The following is a 19,338-nucleotide window of genomic DNA, read 5'->3' on the forward strand; positions in this document are numbered from 1 at the left end:
CAGCTCCCACTTCTGCCCTTTGGTGCTGGTGGCTCCAACGGGCAGGATTTGGGCCTTTCTGGGTTCTTGCTGCGAGGGTGGCTCTAGGATGCCTGGGTCCTGGCAAGGCAGATCGCTACGGGATGAGTGTGGGATACACATGCTTAGAGTTAGAGACAACTGAGGCCCTGAGATCACGCTAGGGGCTGTGGCTTGAGGGCAGGCAGCTTCTCCTAACAAGTCCTGCCAGCGTGCTAGAATATTCCACTAGGAACCAGGGGCCTCCCCAGGCCTGCCGAGCAACACTTGATGAGCCTCCAGGATCTGCCCGTTTTGTAGGCCGGGTCCCTGCCTGACGCCACTCCTTTGCCCGATGGCAGGCCAGGGGGGTCGGGGCGCCCAGAGTGAGGTGTTTAATTCAGTCCAAGCAGGTCTGCGTCCAAGCCCCAGGCTACAGACTAGAGGGCACTTAACATAATTCCAATTTGTCCATCCAGCTGTTTACGTTTACTCTTGCAATTTCAAAACTAATGTGCACAGAGAACCTAAAAGCCAAGGGCCACATCGCACATATGACCTTGGACATCTAGCTGCACATCCAGAAAATGCCTCCAGCCCCGAGTGGCATCTCAGGTGCCCCCATGCAGCACCTGAGCCTGGGACACCCGCCTTCCTCACCCAGCCAGCCTCTGCCGCATCACCTGCCAGCTACAGAGACCGCCCACCCGCCCATCTTCAGGCCCAGCTCTCAAAACTATCCTCTCCATGCTGCTGCTCGGGCTACATTTCGAAAGGCCCTGAGGTGTCCCTAAGAGCTCTGCGGCCACGGCCTGCCTCTGCTTCTTTCAGTGTCAAGACCTCACCAAGGACAAGCACCTCAGCCCCAGCCGGCCGGTTTCCTACGTGTGAAGCGGGAATAGAGGCGGGGCTCATATGAGACGGCTGAGGCGTGGTGCCCCTGGGAGCAGTGGGGTCTGCCCCCCCCCCCCCCCCGAGGCCACCCTGGCATCCTGCACGGCAGTGGGTTCTGCCCTTCTCGGTCACACCGCCCGCCCCAGGCAGTACCAGTAGGACTCAGGCGGACCAAGAAGCGGGGAGGGGGCAGGCTGGCGCATCAGCCCACCTCTCCCAGTGGCCTCAAATCAACTCATAGGCAGACGCAGGGCCCGACGGTGGGCGGGCCCTATGAGCTAGAAGAAGGAGCCCCCACAGAGAGCCTTTGCCAAAGCCCGGGGTGTGCCACGCTGGCATGGGTTACGGGACCGGATGGGTCACTCCCCAGAAGGGTAGTGCAGAGTCCGTGCAGCAGGAATTAGGACCTCCCTCTCCCATAGCAAGTGACTTGCCAGAGAGAAGGCCTGGGGGTGCCCCCCCCCCACATTCTATACTGGCTGCGACTCTACCACTGGGGGCTCCTCCCCCGTCCACAACAGAGCCCAGATCTTCAAGCTGTCCCTCCGGCACCAAGTGCTGCTGCGGGTGCCATCCCCCCTGACATCAGCTCTCCCTAACCCTAACCCTCCTCCTGGACCTCTGCGCCACAGGGCTGCAGGGAGCAGGGTGTTCTGGGTGCTTGCCACAGCTCCCTGGCTTGTCCTGCTGGCCTCGAAGAACCGCCCCCCCCCCCCCCAACACGGCTGCCGTGCACGGCCGGCCTGCTCCCTGCTCTGAGGGATGAGCCAACGGGTGAGTCAAGGCCTCCCTGGTCCCCAGACTAGGGGGAGAGGAGACAGCTGTCAGGTGAGCCCGGCCCAGCAGCTTGCAAACTCCAGGCTGTCCACCTGAGAACAGTGGGGGGCAGACATACTCCAGGGGCACCCCAAGCAGGAGGAAGGATGGGCATGCCCACACCACCCGGAGATGCCCTATTTCTCTTTGCAGCTACCGCCGGAGCAAGCAGCTCTCCTCTCTCCTGGGTCCCTGGGAACCGCTCACCTCACTGGTCGCTCCCCCTCCCAGCTTCCTGCCCCATAGGCCATCCTCATCCAGCAAAACGGCTTTTTAACATCGAGCTGATCCCCACCCTGCTGAGATCTCCCGAAGGCTCCCTGCTGCTCTAGGAATACCCACCAGCCCCGCCCAGCTGAGTCCTTTGTGCCTGCTGTCCCCAGGCCTGGGAAACCCTTCCTCTTGCAGAGCCAGAGGCTGCCCCTCCCCACTTCTGGTCGAGATGCCTCCCCATCTACTGTTCTGCGGCCCGTTACCTTCTGTCATTACGTCACGTGTGTATTTTTGCTCTCTCTCAACACAACATAAGCTCCCTGGGGCTAGGGCCCCGCTGTCCGCTGCTGTGTCCTGATGCTATCGTAGGGCCTGATGCTTTACACCCTTGCTGAATGGAGCTTTCTACTGTACAGGTCCCGCTGTACCCCCAGCCCCACCCCAGGCCTATGCTTCTCCCATCACGCGGTGACTCCCGAAGGCCCTGCAACCCATGCCAAAGTCTCCCCAACCGCATTGCCTGCCACCCCTCCAGGGCTCGAGTGGCACCTCCTTTCCTGGGAACCCCCCCAATGCGGGTTTTTTTTCTGGCTGGTCCCTCTGCCCAGGATGCACTCCCGACTCAGTTGCTACTGTCCTCTCGGGGGAACTCCTGTGCCCTGTGCTCAACTCTTCCAGCCCAGCCCTGGGGCAGGCCAGACCTACCCCTGGGAGACGGGGGGTAGCACAGCAGCCACCCCTCGACCCTGTCCTCAGCCTTAGTCTCCTGCTCCATGAAAAGGGGTTGTTACGGGCCGAACTGCAGCCCCCACAAGTTCGTTATATTGTGCCCACCCCCAGCGCCTAAGAACGTGACTGTATTTGGAGACGGGGTCTTGGAAGAGGTGATTACACTAAAATGAGGTCCTGTGGGGGGGCCCCTGTCCCATACGGGTGACTTTATAAGAAAAGGGGATTAGGACACACACGTCCACAGAGAGAAGATGATGTGACGTGAAGACACGAGGAGAGGATCACCAGCTACCAGCCAAGGAGAGAGGCCTCAGAAGGAACCAGCCAAGCCTTTCGGCACCTTGACCTTGGACCCCCAGCCCCCAGGGCCGTGGGACGGTGGTACATTTCCGTTAGGCCGCCCAGCCTGTGGTCCTGCTACGGCAGCCCGAACACACTCACGTGGGGGTCGTGAGGGGCCCACCCCGTGTGGCTGCCAGAGCAGTGACCAAGAGGAGGGATCCACCCACGACAGGGCTGCCTGCTTCTGTAAACCAAGCTTTTCAGGTATGCCAGTGCCAACACGCTGTGCCGACTCGATCCTGTGTCCTCTGTGGCTGCTAGGATAACGTGAGGCCTGCGGGGGATGAACACTGACTCTCTGGCCTTTCACGGGGAAAAGCGCACCCGCCCCTGATGTGGAGCAGGCACGGAGCTCGGACAGCAAGCAGGCGGTAAGCACTCACTTCTTCCTGCCATGCGATCAGGCCCTTCTGGGAGACTGGAGCCCCCCGGGGCCCCCACAAGAAAACCGAGGACCCTTGGCTGCAGCTCTCTGCTCTGATGCAGCCACTCAGAAGCCCTGTGTGCAGCACGGTGGCACCTGCAGCCTCCGGACAAGGGCACCTTCGCCTTGGACCGCTTCACAGGCACCCGCCCATCCCCCCTCCTCAAGCTCTCCTTTCCCAGCGTGGAGCACAAGCCAGGGGCCGCCCCCGAGAGAAGACGCACAGCCCCAGAAGATCCCCCTGTGGAGTGTACCAGGAGGCAGACTCCACCTCGCCTTCCAAAGCCCATGCAGCAGCAGCAGCCGAGGCCTGAGCGTGGGGAGACACACGTGCTCCTGAGTGAAGCCCACTCCGGGGGCTCCTGGACACCAGGAAGACTGGCCCTCATCTACACACTGACCCAGTATATGCAAGGACCCCTAAGGCCACAGGCAGGGGTGCCCTGGGGGACAGCATCCTGAGGGTTGGGACACAGGCTCAGGTTGCATGAGGACGGGATGCTAACCCAGTATGCATGGTCCTCATGGCATGGCCACTCCCAGCCTCTTTCCCATTGCCACTTCCACTGTCCTAACCACCTGTACCGTCCATCCTGCCCAGCCAGTCTCTCTCGCCTCACCCTTCCCCGGCAGACCCCTCCCTCAGGGCTCACTCCTCCCCTGTGGGGTCTCCAACTGCCTTGTCCCCCTCCCATGGCACCGATCCTTCCTGGTGTAGCCCCCAGCACACGAGGGTCAGTTCCTCCTAGGTGGGGCTCGGCAACTGCTGGTACAAGTAAATACCGCTCCCTGGCCCTGGTGGGGGTCCTCGTGGGCCCGGGGCTGCCATACAAGAGCCACAGGACTGTCCTGAGGGACCTGAGGCCCTTTCGGGGAGCCCCTCTGGTGAGCTAGAAAAGAGTTCTGGCTTCCGTCCTCTGCAAGAGAGACCAATATTCACTGGTGCCCTCTTGGGCTGATTTTTTTCAAGTCAAAAACTAAAATGACAATGGACCAAAGAAGAAGATTCTAATACAGGAAAAAGTACAGAGTTGCTGGGGACAGGTTGGAAATACCAGGGCACGGCACAGCCAAGTGGCCAGCTGCTTGACTTCCTGGAGCATTTCTTGCAGGGTCTGCTCCCAAGGGCAGACAGCGGAGTGGGGATAAAGGGGTCAGCCGACCCCAGCCCGGCCCCAAGTGCGAGGAGCACAACGGTCCGAATGTTCAAAGGCAGCGCCTACTCTGTGCTCTTTCCTTCTTTTAAATTGGGAACATCTCCCCACCCTGGTTCGGGTTTGTTGTGGTTTTTAAATTGCTTTTGGGGGTGGTGGTTCAGAATCCAGCCCACTAGGATTTCAAGCTGAGGTTTCTGACAAGCAAAGAGGTGATCGGGGAGATGAAAAGTGTCGTTCACATCAAAACTGCTGGGGCCTGGTCTTGCTCCGTTGCTGAAACCGTTGTTATTTAGAAATCATGACTGCGTTAATATGAAACCAGGGCACATCAACTGCTCTTGATTTCAGAGGGGAAAAAAAAAAAAAAGAAACAAAACGGTTTTTTCTCGGTTGTCTGTTTTTGTGCTTGGGTGCAGAGGCTGAATTATTGGACCCGACACGTGCAAACTCGGTGGCGACTCTGGCTTGGCCTGACACCGTGCCGGCGACCAGAGGCTTTCTGCAAAGAAACGCACACCGTGACTGCCCTCGGTCCAAACTTCCTACTCTGCACCCCCATTTATTTTTAGCAGCTGCACTTTTCAAACATTCTGGGTGTAGTTCCTGCTTTTACATAACCACTTCTGCTAACGCCTTAATCGTTTTTCCGATTTTCTGAGGTGTAGTTTATCTCGAACGTGACAAAGTCATTCTAAGCTGCCTCCGTGCCCCTGAGCCAACTCACTGCCCGTTTTCTGCCTTTTCCACGACTCCAGGTGCCACAAGGAAGGAAAGATGCTGACTAGAACACGGTGCAGAGGAGGCAACGGCAATCATTTTTTAGAAAGGGCTGGAAAAGAAACTAACCAGGGTGACTCCCGACACATGCCGTTTGGGAGGCGTGGGGTCACCACTCCTAGAGGGCCGCGCGGGGCGCCGCCTGACCCCTTGGCAGAGGGAAGGTGGTGAGCGAGGACGCACCAAGCGACGACCCCCCGGGGGCTGGGAGCTGCGGGCATGTTGCCCACGGTGACTCTCCAATCTTCAGAGGAGTCCTCATTAACAGAGGAGTGCAAGATTGAAGAAAAGGCAAAGTAGGGCTTATTTCAAACCGCAACAGTTTCAACAGCTACCCAAGCGGTGCACCGAAACCGCACACAGGACTGCCTTCGGCAAAAACAATACGAGCCTGATGGTTTACCACAGTGTGTGCTGTTAAAAAAAAAAAAAAAAAAAAACAACCAGTGGCCGGCTCCACCCTGGTAGAAATTTCTTTAATTCTATTTAACTTTTCAAGGCCGTGTGTGCCCCCCCCTTGCCCCCCGAACCCTGGGCGCCCGGGATCGGGGAAGCGGCCGGGCCCCGGGCAGGCGCCCCTGAGTCTCTGACATCAGGACTGCCCCCTTGTCACACCTTTCCCAACGTGCTTTTCAGGAAACCGCTGCCCGGGAAGGGTCCGCAAGAGCCCGGCCCGCCAATGGGAAAAATGACGGGCTACAAACAGAAAACCGGGAACGCTCAAAACTCTCGATGGGAGGTAGATTCCCTTATTTGAAAGTCTTTACTTAGGAGGAGAGGAAGAGGTTTTGGGTGATTGAGGGTCTCGATGAACCTGAAGGGTAAAAATATCAAAAATGCACCGAAGTGTGAGTGCATTTTTCATCCCAACTGGACATTTGCTGGCCTCTATTTGTAAGATTCAAGGCCGCAGCTGGAAAATGCAACTACGTTTCTGGAGCTGAGAGACAAATACAAAAACAAGAAAACACAACAACAACAAAAAAAAAAAAAAAAAGAAAGAAAGAAAGAAAAGAAAAGAAAAGAAAGAAAAAAACAAAGGTTTGTGGTCAGGACAGCTGCCCCACCTTAGCTATTACCCTACACAACACAGGACGTTCACACAACTGCCATTTATGCCAACACGGGACATGTCCACACAGCTGCCCCTCACCCTATACAACAGGGGACCCTCGGGCGACTGCCCCTCACCCTCCACGGCACGGGCACCCACCCAATCGCCACGCTTCTGACTGTCACATCACAAGGGAGTTCTGTGGCTGGGGAGGGGGCACTCTTAGCTTCTCCCTTCCCGCCCCTCCCCCCCGCCCCACCCTCAGCAAAACAGCTTCACTGGGGGCAGTGGGGAGAAAGAGAGAAAAAAAGCAGCCCGTGCAGAGCACAAGGCTTCAAATTCATAATCCCTCGGGAACCTTTGAATGAAAGAGACTGCTTTTCAACCAACACACTTCAGCCTTTTCCTCCGGCCCCCACCTATCTGGAGGGACCTGGGGGAGGCGAGGGAGGGAAGAAACCCATTTCTCCAACCGCGGCGCTCGGGTCCAACTAACGGCTTGCAAGCGAGGAGCCCTGCAGATGCCAGCCGTGCTCGCTCTCACTGATGCACATGTGAGAGAAGGCAAACCCGGCAGATCAAAGCCGTGCCAAGTAGCACAGCCCCGGCAGATAAAATCTGAGGTCCCCACCATCACAGCGTTGAGATTTTCCACTAAAAATATTTACTGAATTTTAAGAAAAATCTGCCTAATGCATTGAGGGGAACAGGATGAGGTTTGGTACTGAATTGTTGAGAAAAGCTGAACAAATATTTACTATTATCCACCAGGCATCTCCACAACTGATATGTTTTTCAGCCTCTACGGTGTCTGGGGTGGTCAAAGGTCATGGAATTGAGCTGGGTGACGAGCCCCGTGGATGTGGGGTCAACCCGCCATCAGAAGAGAGAGGAGAAAAGGGGGAAGGAAAGTGGCCACACTCTTTGGATCCTCAAGACACACGTATCACTGAGAGAGAGGATTTTCAAGAAGTTTCAACAAAAGGCTCCCGACAGGGGCTACTTTAGTTCTGTGCCAAAACAGGGAGAGGAGTTCGCGACTTACAAGTCAATTCACCAATCTGTCAAATTACAGATCAGTCTTTACAACAAAAACAATACGGACTGCAGGTCTCATAGTTCTGCTTTTGCAAAAATCACATTTGTTCTTTGAATTTCGCCTTCGACACACTCTGCTGGAACAGCCCCGTGCGCCGACCTGCGCCAACCTCTCCCAGGGGCTCAGGGCGCCCTGGCAGGGGATGGGGAGACGCTCGTGGCTACGCAGCAGCCAGACAGGGGGGAGCCCTGGGTCTGTGCCACAGGGCCGAGGTGGCCCAGATCTCTGTTCGTCCCTACAGAGGAGCTCCAAAGCTGCCAAATCGCTACCTCGGCACGGGCAGAAAGGCGTCGTGCCCACATTTAACAAAATCACAAGTGTCATAGGCGGGTCTGAAAGACGGTTAGAAAGCGTGCGTGCACTGGAGGTGCACAGCCCCCAGGAGCTCCCTCCTACTGTGGGGGCAGCTTGGAAGGAGTGAGTCCAGTCTTAGCAGAACAGGGGACCCCCCCACTCTTGCTGTCTGTATGGCCAGACTCCCCCCTGCCCCACACGCACATGCTGTTTTTCAGCTGACAAAGGCAAAGGCAAAGGAATGACTCGGTACTTTGAATCGAGAAATGAGGGGATGTGGGACCGTGGAGAAGCAGGGGCCACACCGGGCACACCTTCCTAGGCTCCTTCACGTCGCTCTAAGTGGAACCAAGGGGTTGGGGGAAGCCTGGCAGCAGGCACATGAAGCCCTCAAGATGGCTGGGAAGGGGGCGGGGGACCAGGGACGGGGCAGTGGCTCCTATCCATTCACACCCACGGTCGGTGGCAGGACGGGCAGGGGGTCCAGGCTCCCTAAGCCCACACCCCACCCTGAGGCCCCACAGCCCCCCAGGAACTCGGATTCCTCTGCTCCGGGACCCCACGCCACTGAGCTACAGATGACAACTGTGTCACTCAACTCCCACTCAATCTTTCCTCCGGGGTGCAGGAGGGTGGGCGTGTGCTAAGATAGGCAAATGCTTCTATTTTCAAACTCAGCCGACTTTGCAGAGCAGAAATGCACCCCAGAGAACACTCCATCTCCAGGCATTTCTCAAGGACGAGGCTGAGAGGAAAAGGGCGTTTCTCTGTCTGCGGGGAGCAGGGTCTGCTGGCGAGCGTGTGCTGCCAGGGCGTCACCCCCAGCCCTGACACAGATGCTCGTCCCCTCCCCGCCCCCCCCCCCCCCCCCCCAGCTGGCAGGGACGGCGAGCAGGAAAGGAGGGCTCCACCAGGCTGGGCGCCCGCGGCTCCGCTGCAGCACCCCGACCCAGGCTGGCCGGCAAGTGCCAGAATTTTCCAGGCTTCTTGAGATGGCGGCGAACCGCTCTTGTCCCATTCTAGAACTTCGCTTGTACCCACCGAATTATCTCTTTGAAATCATCGTGGGAACGGAATTAAAGTAGTTAGGTTCAAGGTTGAGGTGCTAACCGCACGGCTCAACTGGAGAAGCCATTTTAAAAGTGGATCTCGAGCAACAAACAAGAGGTCCGGGACCCACACGGGCGAAGGACGGCCACCCCGGTTTCAGCCTCAGCCTGGCCTGTCAGAGCAGGTGGAGAGCCGAGCGTGCACACGGGCTGGTGCCGTGGAGGAACTCGGGGCTTCCTCCACGACTGAGTCCCGCGGGCGGCTCACCCGGGACGGGCAGGGTGACCGCCCAGTGAGCGGGCTGGCCTGTGGGTGGGCGGCAGCCAGAACCGGCCAAAGCAAGAAGCCGCAGTCACCCTGCGTGGCGTCCACACACAGCTGTGGGAGGGGACTCCCGTTCCAGGGGGACAGGACTGCTTTTTTGTTTTGTTTTGTTTTGTTTTTTAATCATTTGACTCAAACAGGACTCAGATTAAATGCGATTTCATTTTCCCTGTGTCGGTTGGCGAATTGAGGGCAGGTGGGAGGGGACCAAAAAAGGCAACCTGGGCATGTGCATGGCTTTACTGTGGAGGTGAAAAGGTCATTAGCAGTAATAAAAGGCTAATTAAATTGCGGAGAGGTTAAAGGTGACTTGGGGGCGCCGCAGGGGCCGGGCAGGGCGCAGGGCTGCACTTGCAGGAAGTGGGGAGGGTGGGGCCGAGGGCAGGATCCCGCTATCTGTCGCTGGGGTGCGGAGGCCCAATCACTGACACCCACACAGCCATTTCCTGCCCTTGAAAAAAAATCTGTTTCTCCCTTTGCAAATCAACAACTTTTACCTAGAAACTCTTCAGCGGTGAGTTCTGACTGATCTCGGTCTCTGATCCGTTGCAGAAAATACACCATTGTTTACCTGGGGGAGGTGTGCGAGCACCAGCTTTAACTGACAGGTTTCAGAGGCTGCGAGCGGGGTCTGTTTTGCATCTGCCTGGAAGAAACCAATTCTCTCTACCAAGAACAGGCACCTGCTGCTTACTGAATACCTTGACAGACCTTTCTAGAAAAGAGCTCTGAGCACAGAGAACTCAGTGTGGACCCTGGAGCTCCAGGTGTCCCAGAGGGTGATTCTCAGTGGTCCGGAGGGCACGCTTTCTGGCTCGGGTCAAGACAGAACTGCATCTTTAGCAGTGAAAGCCGATGGCCAGCCGTGGGCTGCTCCAGTCACATGTACATGACATCAGAACTCTTTCACGGGGAACCTCGGTGAGGCTCCCAGGTGGCCGGTCCCCCACCGTGATCGCAACAGGCTGATACTTAAATACGCGAGTTTACTACACGTCAAACCTCAGCGGAGCTTTTCAAAACAAACAAAAACAACTCCCACAGAAGGGGAATGCTGCAAGATACGGCATGCGAGCGACGGTGCCCAAAAGACCATGCGTGACTCAGACCCAAACGTGCACCCCGTCCCGCACAAGCGACAAGAGCTGAGCTTCGCCACAGAGGACCCTGGAGCCCTCTTTGAAGTTCAGCTACCCATGCTCTGACTCTTTCAACTGCAGAGGTTTCTGCCAAACTGCAATCTCGTGGGGGAAAGGGTCCCTTGGTAACTCCCGGCGTGCACATGGCTGCCTCAGGCCCAGCTTCTGTCTGCCTCTGGGAAAGGAGCCTGTGGAAGAGGACCTGTGCCCTGGTCCCGGGACCCTGGGGAGGGGATGGGGACACACATCACACACATCACAGCGAGGGTCATCACCGTGCAGGGCACTCTCTCCACACGGCCCCTGCTCGGCCAGAGTCGGTCCCATGTTCAGTCAGGGAAACCGAGGCTTGGTGAGGAGCAGGCGCTCGCCCAGAGCCCCTCAAGGAGATGGCAGAGCCAGATCGTGACCCTGGGCCCTTGCGCCAATGTCCAGAAACACGGACTGAGCCTGACCTACCATCCTGGGTTCTAGTGGCCTCACATATCAGAGCCACCTCCAGGTGCAGAGACCTGGCAGAGTTCTAGACCCTACTACGGACGAGCCGTGCCTTCAGGTTGGTTTCTGTGAGTGCAGGCATGAAGCCGTGAGTTTTGGTTTGTGGAAAAAACCGTTCTCGCCAGGCAGTCTGGACCGTCCACTTGGGATCTCCATGGAGCAGGGCTCCCTCACGAGGACCACAGGGCCCCCAGCAGCCGGGAACCCACTTCACCTTGCCCCCAAGGTGGGGCCACAGTGGGGCCTTCCGCAAGCTGGGAAGGCCCTTGAGTGTGACCATGTGGTGTTCCCAGGTGGCAGTGGCCACCTCAGATGCCGGCCGGGTGGCCTTTCCACACGGCAAAAGGCCCGGTCAGTGAGAAGAGCGGAGAAGCACATTCTGTTCCCTCACTTTCAAAAGGTTGGCCTTCGTTTTCTTAAAAAACAAAAACAAAAACAGAAAAACAACAAAATTTGGACATCTCCCTGGCTGCTGCCTGTTGTAAGCAGCCAAGAAAACACGAGTCGTGCCCTCTGTCCTCATAACAAACACTTTGAGCAGGACTGGCTCCAGACTCGTCCACTGACCTGTCCTGCTAATAACCAGCTAACCCCCCGACTGCTCCGGGGCTTACGCGGTCTCGCTCTGTGCAGTGTGGACGTGGAGGGGTGGTGTCAGGGTGCACATCCCCCCCCCCCCCCCCCCCCCCCCCGCCCCAGATGCAATCGTTAAAGTGTCGACTGCTGGGTTCAGATGTCATGCGTGGGGTGCACCTACACGGCCGGCAATTTCCGTGTTGTTAGAGGTTAGTACGAAATCGCAGCTGAGCCACCGCTGGAGGCGCTCAAACGACAACGCTCACACGGCGTGTACCTACCACCCAGCAGTGTGTACAGCACGGAGTTTTTCTGATCAGCCACTGCTTCTAGGTAAGAGAATCAGACGAGAGACATTTAGACCTCAACGCAGGTACGTCGCGGCCGTTACAGATCAAACACTGAGCACGCATCGCCAATCTCCAGAGCACTCTGAACCTCATTCCAACTGTCGACAGGGATGGAGAGGCCCACGGGGGGCAGGTCGCTGGGTCCAGGGCTGGCCCTGCTGCCACTTTGCTGGGTGACAGTGGGTGGCCCACGTGACCTCTCTCACTTCCCTTTCCTCTTCTGAGAAACGACCATCATGGTGCCCGTCCTCCCTTGGAGGTCTTGCTAGGTAAGCTGGCTAGGGAACAGACCCACAAGTGCTCCCTGAGGGTCTATGGACATGAACAGGATATTTGGGGCACCAGCACCTCACCGGCCACGGCAGAGCAAGGGTGCGGTGGCCCAAAGCCAAGAGCAAAGCAGCCTGAGACTCCCCAGAATACAGGCCCAAACCTCTCCCAAATGCGGATGGCTTCTCTGCTTTCTAAGTCCGCGGTGCGCTACGAGCAGAAGCCCAAACGGGGCGCGGAGGCTTTGCAGAGGGTGACACGAGGGGGAAGGGGACAGTGAAGAGCAAGTTTAAACGCAGATCCGGCACTGGTTCAAGTAAGGGGAGGAGGCGGAAATAAGAGTTTCCAAGAAACCCTGAGCGTGAAGTTCTGGAGCATCTCCTTGAGGCCCGACACCTCCTGCACTGTCCCGTGTACGAGCCCGTGTGTGCGTGAGAACGTGCCGTGTGCAATGCACATGCAGGTGCCTGGGAGCACTGTGTGAGAACACATACAGGCGAGGGTGCACGGGAATGTGTGCGTGTGTGCACACGCGTCTGCACATGTGAGCGGCACGTGAGCATGTGAGCACGCACGGAGGCACATAAGCGTGAACCCATGCGTGGGCGGGGGGTATGCAGGCGTGTGCACGCATGCTGTGGCTCCCTTCTTTCAGGTGGGGCACGGAGGCCTGATGACTTTCCATCAGGAGACTGTCAGGGTCCCCGTAGAGCCGCCCTGCAGGCGGGGCTCCCGTCCTCCTGAAAGCAAGCCGTAGCTCGCTCAGGTGATATGACAGGGCAGGCGGCCTCTTAAAAACAACTTCCCCTCCATTCACCTCTGCTAGGAGGAAGACTTTGACGGGTGGACCTTGTGTGGGATGACTGGAGGGCCTGGGACCAATGACCAGGTGTAACTAGAGAGTTCCACGGGCCGCCGAGTGGAGCCCCAGGCGGACTGAAGGGCAGAAGCTAGCTCAGGCAGGACCAAGTTTCGAGGGAGCGTGTGGGTCTCCTATGGCCACCCACTCAGGACAGCGTCGCGGAGACTGCCTGAAGCCAGGGCAGCAAGAAAACAGTAAGCAGGGGTGGAGGAAGGGGCTAGGAAACTGCAGTGAATCCCTCTGCCACTCGAAACAACAGCTTTCTCCTTTCGAGTCCGGCAACCTGGCCTGTCAGCCTGTGGCCATCGTATGAGACAGAGTCCCCACACAAGCTCTGAGTCCTCGGCCTCCTCAGGGGGACACCTGGGCCCTCTCCTGAGAGTGGGGCCCCAGGGGCAGGACCGAGAGAGAGATCAGCAGCACCAGCCACAGCCAGGACGGGCCAGGTCTACAGGAAGCCCCCTGCTTAGAGCTTTTCGGGAGCGACACCAGGCGGGAGCCAAGCAGAAAGGAGCCCGGAGCCACCTGCCTCCTCTTGCATCAAGCACGGCCAAAAGGACCCCCACCCCAAACCCCACGCCGAGTCCTTGACCAGCAGGGAGGCACTGGATCGAGGGGGAGGCCTCAGCCAACTTGGAAAATAGCTCGGGTGGGGGGGAAGCCAGAGGGGCCACCAGATCTTGACCACACACGCCACCACAAGGGCTGAGCCCTGGGCCTTCTGGAGACCACCCTGGAGGCCCACACTGAGCCTGGAGCCCAGGGGCCCCCAGGACAGGGTGAGGGTGGGTGGGGTGGGAGGCGTGCTCCAGGCACACACCGTGCACGGACCCAGGCCTAAGCGGTAGGGAGACCCTCTTGCGCCAAGTGTGGGGCCCCCGACATCTGCTCCACTCTGGTCTGGTGAACAGAGAAGCCCCTGGTCCCCCTACCGCCGCCGGCCTGCGACGGGGGGCGGGCGCTGCGAGAGAAGAAAGCGTACTGACCGCTGGGCGGTTTAGGCCGCGGAGGAGCAGGTTTCTTCGGAGGCAGAGCGGGAGTGTCCTGTTTACTTTTAAAGGGGTCATCTGGGAATCCTGCCCCTCCAAAGGAGGAGGTGAAAGGACCAGAAGTTGGGGGCTGTAAGAGAGGACACGAAAGAGAGGCAAAAATAATCGTTAAAACGGAGGCAACGGATGTCCATTCAGCCAACGCTCACGTACTGAGAGCCTCGGCGAGGCCCCCAACCCTCCGGGGCTCTGCGGCACGGCCCCACGGGGACCCGGGTCTCTCCCAAGACCCCTGCTTTCCTCCACCCTCAACAGCCAGGGTCCTCTGGCCTGTGAGGGGCAAGCCAGCGAACAGAGAGCAGGCGACAGCCGCCCTGTGCCTTGATGGGCTGATGTCACAAAAGGGGTGTGGCCTGCCACACGCACCATCCTACCCACACAGGGACACTGAGTCTTTCCTGACCCCAGGGTCCCCTGGGCCTCCTGCTCATGCTTCAGAGATGGGCCCCGCCCAAGCCCTCGCAGTAGCTGCAGTCCCTTCCGTGTGCCGCCTCTGGGCTGAGCACCGGGTCAGAACGGCACCGGAGCACCCCCTCGCCCCCAGGTGGCCCGAGGGTCCTGCTGCCCCGCCCACTCCGGCCGGCACCGGCTCAGCTGCCTCTGCCGGGCTCCTCTCACCCCCACCCCACCCCCCACCTCAAATGCAACTCAGAGCCGCCCTCCCGGTGAGACAGATGCACGGGTGGGCAGGGGGGTAGAGGGGACAGCTAGGTGCGCAGCAGTCTGCAGCCCCAGTGCCCACAGGTGGCCTCCACAGCGCTCTTCAAGGTACAGGGGGACTTCGGCAGCGCCCCCCCACTGCCCGATTCTTCCGCCTCATCCCTGCGGCCGCCCCCATCCCCTCGACAACTCCCCGGTCCCTGGAACTCCTTGCGCCCCGCTGCACACGGGGTCTCCAGCTGGGATAAGCTCTACCTCATCCACCCCGATCCCCTCTTGTTCTCAGAGACTGACCGAGCCTCACCGCGGCCCCCAGAGCCCTTTCTGCCAACTGTGCCTGCCTGATATCCTGGTGGGACTCCACAGGACACACGTCACCAGGTGCAGACACGGGCCCCCGCCCAGGTGGTGGGGCAGCCCTGTGGCGGGCCGTGACTCGTCTCCGTGGGCAGCTCGTGCACAGAGTGCCAGTACGGTGCCGGGCCACGACAAACCCCCAGCGGCAGACGGACGAGCTGCAGATGGGCCAGCGCAGGTTTCGGGTGACAGGGCCTGAGTCCTCCCTCCTCTGGGATCCAGTCATGGCACACAGCTCCCCCTCCCCTGGGATCTGAGCACAGGGACAATGACGTGCAACCCCCGCCCCAGGCACAGTCATAGACACCAGGCTCAGTGGGGAAGAGGTGGCCAGCCCACAACGAGAGGGACATCCTGCTGAGCAATCCTGGTCCCCTCTACCAGCCCTCCGAGACCTCTAGGGTGGGAGATGTTGGCTCCTTGCTGATCTTCTCGTCTTCCCAACAACCGCTTCCACTTTACACACAGGGAAACTGAGGCACAGAGAGGCGATGCAGCCTACAGCCACAGAGCACCTCAGTGTCAGGGAGGTCAGGGAGTTAGGAAGCCACGTCATCTGCCTCCGGGGCCAGGGCCCTCCACTGCCGGCGGCCTACCCCCTGTGATAGGTCTGGGGCCTTGAACCAGGCCGAGCTCTGTCCTCGGGCCCAGAGAGACACAGGTGGATGCAGCCAAGAGGCAGAACAGGTCGCAGGGTCAGTGGGACAGCAAAAGCCCTGAGGAAGACGGGGGTCAAATGAAGAAGACTCAGTCCCCTGCCAAGACCATGCCAGCCCCCCAGGAAGCTCAGAGCAAGAGGGGCAGACGGGGCTGGCAGGACTGTGGTAGGGCAAGGAGGTTCTTCCCTCCGCGGCCACTGCCCCCCCCGTTCTGGGCTCGGTGGACACCTGTCCTTTTAGGAACAGAAGGCAGGGAGTCCTGCAGCTCAAGTTTCTGGAACGTCTGCACTACAGAGTGCAGTGGTCAGGAGGAGGCTGGGAGGCCCTGCCTGGGCTGGAGGCCCGGCCCTGCCACAGCCAACTGCTCGGTGCCTCAGCTTCCTCATCCGTGAAATGGCCATAATGACAGGCCCTCGCTCTAGGGCTGCAGCAAAAATGCAACGAAGTCATGTGTAAACAGCTCCAACAGGCACCCCAAAAACACTGGCCCAAGATGGCAAAATGATCATGCCAAGGGTGTGGCCATGGTCAAATTCTTTTAGATGCCCATAGGAACCTGCGGATGCCCAATCAGCTACTGATGTTTTATTCCTGCCGTTTCCCATTAACCATAGACCCTGCCCCTGGAGGGCGACAGCGTGAGAGTTGAGGCAAAGTGTCAAGGTCTATTTAGAGTCTGTAGTCTGGGAATGGGGGTAAGGGGTCGGGGGGCAAAGTTGCTGGGAGAGCATGTGGGTTCTGCTCCTGCCCCCGCCATTCACCAAACACAGGCTCATGCGATTTCTGCACAACCTGAGACAGGCAGGCGGGAATCAAAACCAATTTCTTAGCAGGGAGGTGGCATGACCAGCCCAAAGGCCCCCCACGTGGACCCCAGTCTTCGTCCCAACTGTTGGGAATGCACCAGCTCTGGAGTGGCAGCTGGAGACCCCGCTGTGCGTCGGGTACATGGGTCCCCGTCCATCCAGCCCGCGAGCTGCAGCCTGGACCACGAGCCATAAGGATGGTCCCAGCTGGTGGAGGGCACTTGCAGGCCAGGATGTCCCTCTGTCCCCTCTGTGCTCAAACCCACTGAGCTGGTGAGCTCCCTCCAGTGGGACAGGGCTCCACCCATAAAGGCCCACTCCCACCACGTCCGTGAGCCACAGCACTTCTAACACCACACAGCCCTCGAGCAACATTTCCGAATCCCAATTTTCACAACTCCAGGTTTCCCAAGAACCCTCCTCTGGGACCCGACCCGTTCCTCCTCAGGCTGCAGCTTCAGGGAAAGTCGCTATTTTTAGAAGGGTTTCAGTAAAGCCGGCAGGGGCTCTCCGGGCTGGCACAGCGTGAAGCGTGCTCAGAAAGAAAAAAAAAAGAAAACGAAGAGAAAAGCCACTATAAAAAGCACCTCTGAGAGGAACATGTTTGGGTTCACGGTTTAAAGAGTTGGTTTAAAGCAAGCTACTCTCACCTTTTAAGAAATGGCCCTAAATAGAAATGCATAGCTTTAAAAACCACTGGAAAAACGACTGGAAAGGGCCTGACGACCAGCCAAGGACTGCACGGATGGCTTTTTTTCATGGGGGGAGGGAGTGAAATAATTATGTTCAGGTCTTGTTCTTACTCTCAGATGCTCAGAATTTGTTCTTAAAGCAAGGGGATGGATTAACACGGGTCTAAAAACATCTCTGCGGGTCGGGGGGTGGGAGGACCTCCCCTGCCAGCAGCAAGCCCGAAGATTCTCCCGAAGGAATGTGCTGGAACCAGCTCTCTGGCGGTCACCTTCCCTCCGCACCGCCGCGCAGAGGAGGACACCTCGACTTAGGGTGGAGTCAAGAAAGGGCTCCGTGTGCATCGCCTTGCCACCCCACTCAGAGGGGGAAAAGCTGGCAATGTAAAAAACACACACAAAAAAACAAAACCAAGAAGCCAAAAAAAAAAAAAAAAAAAAAAAAAAAAAAAAAAAAAAGCCTTCTCGCCACTTTACTTTCATTTCCTTCAGCATTTTATTTATACACACGATGTTTTTCTTGAAAAACAGAAAGAGAACCAAAGGGGAAAACAGAGTCCTACGAGGTTAGGGCTCGGTGTGCAGCTGGACGAGTGGCAGGACACCGGGAGGTGACGGGAGCGTGGAAACAAAACAAAGGAGCACTGGAGACAAATTTTCCACGGCCCCGTCCAGCTCCGTCCAGCCAGTGCCTCCAACAGGAAGGGGCCACCAGCTCTGGAGTCACAAGTGCACGTGTGTGTGCGGCCTGATCGAGGGACACGAGGACAAGGAGAGGGAAGCCCAGGGCCCGTCCAGACTGGCCGCCCGGCACAGCCCCCGCCAGCCCATGCAGCCTCTATGAGGACACCTCAAAAGGGCACCTCTTGTGCCCTTGTCCTTGTCTCAGCTCTGGCCACTGGCGGCTCACTCCCTCTGTCTTTGGGGCCAGCCTCCCAAAGGGAGAGGGCTCGCTCAGACAGCTGGAGAATGCAAGGCAGGCCCCTTCGTTTGGGGACTGCTGCCACCGTGTGGCACAAGTTTTCTGCTTTCAAGAGGTGATTTTCCTGCCTATGAAGCAGGGACGAGAAAGCGAAGGACGCACAGCTCCACTCCAGGAGCAGGGAGGGCCGTGTGTAACAGCCGCCAAGTGACAGGCAAATGTCCAAGCAAATCTCCTGTCCTGGGGCCTACTGGCCAATCCCAGACAGCATCCTGACCGTCTGAGTCCCAGCGTTCCCACACGAGGCATGGAGGCTTGCTCCCCGCAGGCACTGCAGTGAGAGAGGCAGCTACACCAGCACCTCCGAGCTCCCTCCTGTGACAGCCGATGGCTAAGCAGACACCCTCTCTCTGGCCAGAAACTGGGTTTGCTACCTTGACGATGTACGCTCAATGTGCTTCTCTGAAAACCCGAACGGAGTCTCGAAGGTTCCGCAGAAGCCGTGTGCCACAATCACACATTGGCTCACCACAAGTGCTCAGTGCCCAGACGAGTGTGTGTCCCTCAGGCTGAGTGCACCTGGAGCCAGCAGGCCCCCCGGGAGCTGGCTCGGCGGGGACGGGCGGGGGAGGGGGGCGGCTGCCCAGTAGGGGTGGGCAGCGTGCAGGAAGCAAGTGACTCCTCGCTGCGGATGCTCGGCTCCCACGTGCTCCGAGATGCCCTCCCCAGCTCCCTCTCCACCATCTGGCTTGTGAGCCTTCCCCACTAGGAGGTAAGACCAGGGATGGGGACGGGCCCTCGCATGTGGCCACCGCTCGCCCCCACACACACCACGGCGATGGCACCTGGGCTGGAGCAGGTGGATACGGAAGACTGCAGGAATGAGTGAAGAGGCATGGCTCTGGGGCCGCGGGCTGTGAGGCCCTCAGCTGCCTGCAGGGACTATCAGCAAGCAGCAGAGCACAAGTGGGTCCTCGGGATGGGGCCCTGAGGCCCACATGCGGCACACCTAATGCCGCTTTCCCAAATTCTTATCAGAGAAGTACGTACTCATACTGAAAACCAAGGGACGCTAAAGATTATAACGAAGATCTGCAGACCCTCGGACCATTGCCTTTCCCACTCACCATGGCCGACGTTTTTGACCTCTTAGCGGTTTCTTCTGAGATTTACCTCTATAATCATGGGCATCTACTGTTATTTCTCGATCTGCCCATTTTGGACATGATTTACTGACTTTTTGCTACATTAAAGATTTAGCATTCTCAGGGCAACGCTCAGTTGGTGGGTGGCTCAGTGGGTTAAGCACCCGACTCTTGATTTCAGCT

General features: G+C 58.3%; 1 protein-coding gene across 12 annotated transcripts in view; it reads right to left on the reverse strand.

Annotated features, from left to right (window-relative positions):
• The window catches only part of EPS15L1 (epidermal growth factor receptor pathway substrate 15 like 1), a 96,892-nt gene that overhangs the window by 6,261 nt on the left and 71,293 nt on the right, over positions 1-19,338 (reverse strand). For 6 of the 12 annotated variants that reach the window (XM_019416182.2, XM_019416179.2, XM_019416180.2 and 3 more), the window contains 2 exons: positions 13,855-13,987; positions 11,668-11,715 (listed from right to left, as the gene is read on the reverse strand). The exons of 4 other annotated variants lie outside the window; for them this stretch is intronic. In XM_019416182.2, the coding sequence (XP_019271727.2) occupies positions 11,668-11,715; positions 13,855-13,987 (181 nt within the window). The remainder of the gene's footprint in view (positions 1-11,667; positions 11,716-13,854; positions 13,988-19,338) is intronic. 2 more of the 12 variants (XM_053897872.1, XM_053897873.1) reach the window with 1 other exon arrangement.

This window comes from Panthera pardus, unplaced genomic scaffold (genome assembly GCF_024362965.1).
Source record: "Panthera pardus isolate Hobbes unplaced genomic scaffold, ASM2436296v1 HiC_scaffold_8, whole genome shotgun sequence".
Lineage (NCBI taxonomy): Eukaryota > Metazoa > Chordata > Mammalia > Carnivora > Felidae > Panthera > Panthera pardus.